At 45.9% G+C, this 2,895-nt stretch overlaps 1 protein-coding gene across 1 annotated transcript in view; it reads left to right on the top strand.

Annotated features, from left to right (window-relative positions):
* The window catches only part of LGALS8 (galectin 8), a 17,810-nt gene that overhangs the window by 5,737 nt on the left and 9,178 nt on the right, over positions 1 to 2,895 (top strand). The window contains exons 3-4 of the mRNA XM_023509022.1: positions 209 to 297; positions 1,246 to 1,456. Coding sequence (XP_023364790.1) covers positions 209 to 297; positions 1,246 to 1,456 — 300 coding nt within the window. The remainder of the gene's footprint in view (positions 1 to 208; positions 298 to 1,245; positions 1,457 to 2,895) is intronic.

Raw genomic sequence — 2,895 nt, 5'->3', positions numbered from 1 at the left:
TAGGACTGCCACATTTTAATTTTTTTTTTTTTGAGACAGAGTCTCACTTCGTTGCCCCCAGTAGAGTGCTGTGGCATCATAGCTCACAGCAGCCTCACATGCAGCCTTTAAAAATGCAGTCTTTCCTATCAATAATGAGTTTTGGTTATAATTGCTTAGGAAGTCATTTTGTCTTGTAAATATGTATTTGTGAACCTTTTTGCCCTAGGTAATCCCCTATGTTGGCACCATTCCTGAGCAGTTGGAGCCTGGGACTTTGATTGTAATCCGTGGGCATGTTCCTAGTGACGTGGACAGGTAAAGTCACTGCGCTAGGGGAAAGAACAGGAATAAAGTGTCCTGCTGTGAATGTGGAACAACAAAAAATAATGTGGGAGAGACCGTTTTGATATTCTGAGGCCTGATTCACTTTCAGCAGCAGCCCTGGCCAAGGCGCTCAGGAGATTGGAATGAATGACAGAACAGAAGTTATTGGGAATTTTTATTTCATTGCTGTATATCTGGTTTCAGTATAATGAATGAGCTAGTTCATTAAAGAAGGGAATAGTAGTCAGATGACAGGGACAGTCCAGTTGCAGTTTAATATTCCCACATCTGTTAAGATCTATTTCAAATGGTTTTATTGAATGCTTCCTTGGGTTTGAACTTTGGAGTGAGGTCTGTCAGTTAGCACTGGGCTTACTTAGCTCCATGTGGTAATGCCCAAACAACAGTGTTTTAAATAAGATGTGAAAATTAAGTCTCTAGGAGACAGCCCAGACCTTTTCCGGCAGCTCCGTCAAGTCGTTAGAGAAGTAGGCTTTTCCGGGCTCACCACTGTGCTGGCCCGAGTGATCTCAGGTCTTCCTTCTCACGATCTTTGGAAACTAGATCTCCAGCCCTTACATCCTTCTGCTTTGGGCAGCTAGGTGGGTACATGCGGTCTTTGGGGGTGAACTAAAGGCTGGTGCCTGCTGGCTTTGAAGGCAGTTTCCAGTAGTTTTCCCGGGCACTTCACTTCCACTCCATTGGCAGGACTTCAGCCATATGGGAGGCTGGGGAGGGAAGTTCTCACTCTGGGCATATTGGACCTGGCTCAAACTCAAGGGCTTTATTATCAAGGCAGAAGGAAAGAAGACTAGGTAACTAGCTCTTTTAGGGATCCCTGAGTCATGTGTCGCTCGGCCTCGAGCGGAGCGCTTTCTGGCCCTTCCTGGCCTCTTTCCTGGCTGAGTGCTCATGGGCCCCCATTTCTTTCCACATTAGGTTCCAGGTGGATTTGCAGTGTGGCAGCAGCGTGAAACCTCGAGCCGACGTGGCCTTTCATTTCAACCCTCGTTTCAAAAGGTCCAGCTGCATCGTGTGCAATACTCTGAAAAATGAGAAGTGGGGATGGGAAGAGATCACCTATGACACGCCTTTCAAAAAGGAAAAGTCTTTTGAAATTGTGATTATGGTCTTGAAGGACAAATTCCAGGTAGGTTTTGGAGAGTGACAAGTTACCTCCTTGTGGTTGAGAATGAGCACAGAGGCGAGGGGAGCTCTTCACACTTATGGACTTACCCTTTATTTCCTAAATCCAGTAAATACTTTGGCTTTGTAACTTTTTCTCTAAAATAGGACTGGCCAGGTACTTAAATATGAGGTGGGTCATAGCAGACATAGCTACTCTGTCCAGCCAATTTTTGCTGTGCAGAAATACAGGTCCAGTGTGACCAGATCTTTTATTAGGTCGTATTTATCCTAGCAGGGTGGAATTCTGAATTGACACAGTGTTGTGTTAATTATGGGAGAGTAAATTATAACCATCACCACTCAAAGTGTGGAGAAATTTGGAACTAATAGACTGGGGAATTGAAGTGTAGAAATCAAAAGAGTTTTGTAAATTTAAGGCGTACACAGGCAAATCTATAGGATAATGAGATTTTAGATCCAGAGGGGATCTTAGAAATCTTTGGGCTTCATGAAATGTTTTATTCCTAGTCGGTAGGTGGAAGGTAGAATTTGGTCCTAGAGGACCTCACACCTGCTGTCTTCAGCCTGTGCTGTGCTCATTTGAGTGTGGACTCCCATGTCTCTGGTGCAGGTGCTTCCTGTCCTTCAGGACCCAGCTCCCTGCAGGAAATCTCCCCTAAATCTCCTGAACCCCATTCCACTCTCTCTTCTCTGGTCTTCTGAGCCCCTGTGTCTCTGTCTTTCTTTTTACAGCTGTTCCTGTACTGTTGTGCTTTGGTTCTATCACGTGGTTGTTTTGCGTTCCCCCACCCCGGGATTTTAAGCCTGTTCTGCTGCTTACGATTTCCACATGTGCCCTAACAAGAGGCTCGCATTAGAGAGGGACGGGGGAAAGGGGCCACACCCTCCTCTGCTCGGGCTCTGTGCTGAGGACTTGCGGAGGCTGGTTTACAGGCAGTCACAGCTGTAGCCCGTTGAACTAAATCGGTGTTTTTCAAGCTTTTTTATCTCACAGCACACTTGAACTTATAGTTAAACTTCCACAGCACATTTAAATTACGTTGATCACAAAAAAAAAGAGTAAAGAAAAGAATATACTTACTGTGCTTCGAACTTCCTTCTAAATGATTTAATTAATGATCTTTAAAAGCTTCATGGTGGACCTAAGAGCCTCTCGTGGCACTCCTGTGTGACCTGGCATAGTGGTTGAAAAATCACTGAGCTGGGCGGCGCCTGTGGCTCAGTGAGTAGGGTGCCGGCCCCATATACCGAGGGTGGCAGGTTCAAACCCGGCCCCAGCCAAGCTGCAACGAAAAAATAGCCGGGCACTATGGCAGGCACTTGTGGTCCCAGCTACTTAGGAGGCTGAGCCCAGGAGTTGGAGGATGCTGTGAGCTGTGTGATGCCAGGGCACTCAACCGGGGGTGATAAAGTAAGACTCTGTGTCTTAAAAAAAAAAAA

The sequence above is a fragment of the Otolemur garnettii genome, unplaced genomic scaffold (assembly GCF_000181295.1).
Source record: "Otolemur garnettii isolate 467f Iridium unplaced genomic scaffold, OtoGar3 scaffold00312, whole genome shotgun sequence".
Classification (NCBI taxonomy): Eukaryota; Metazoa; Chordata; class Mammalia; order Primates; family Galagidae; genus Otolemur; species Otolemur garnettii.
The sequence above is the reverse complement of the archived record's forward strand: the minus strand, read 5'-3'. Positions and strand labels throughout refer to the sequence as shown.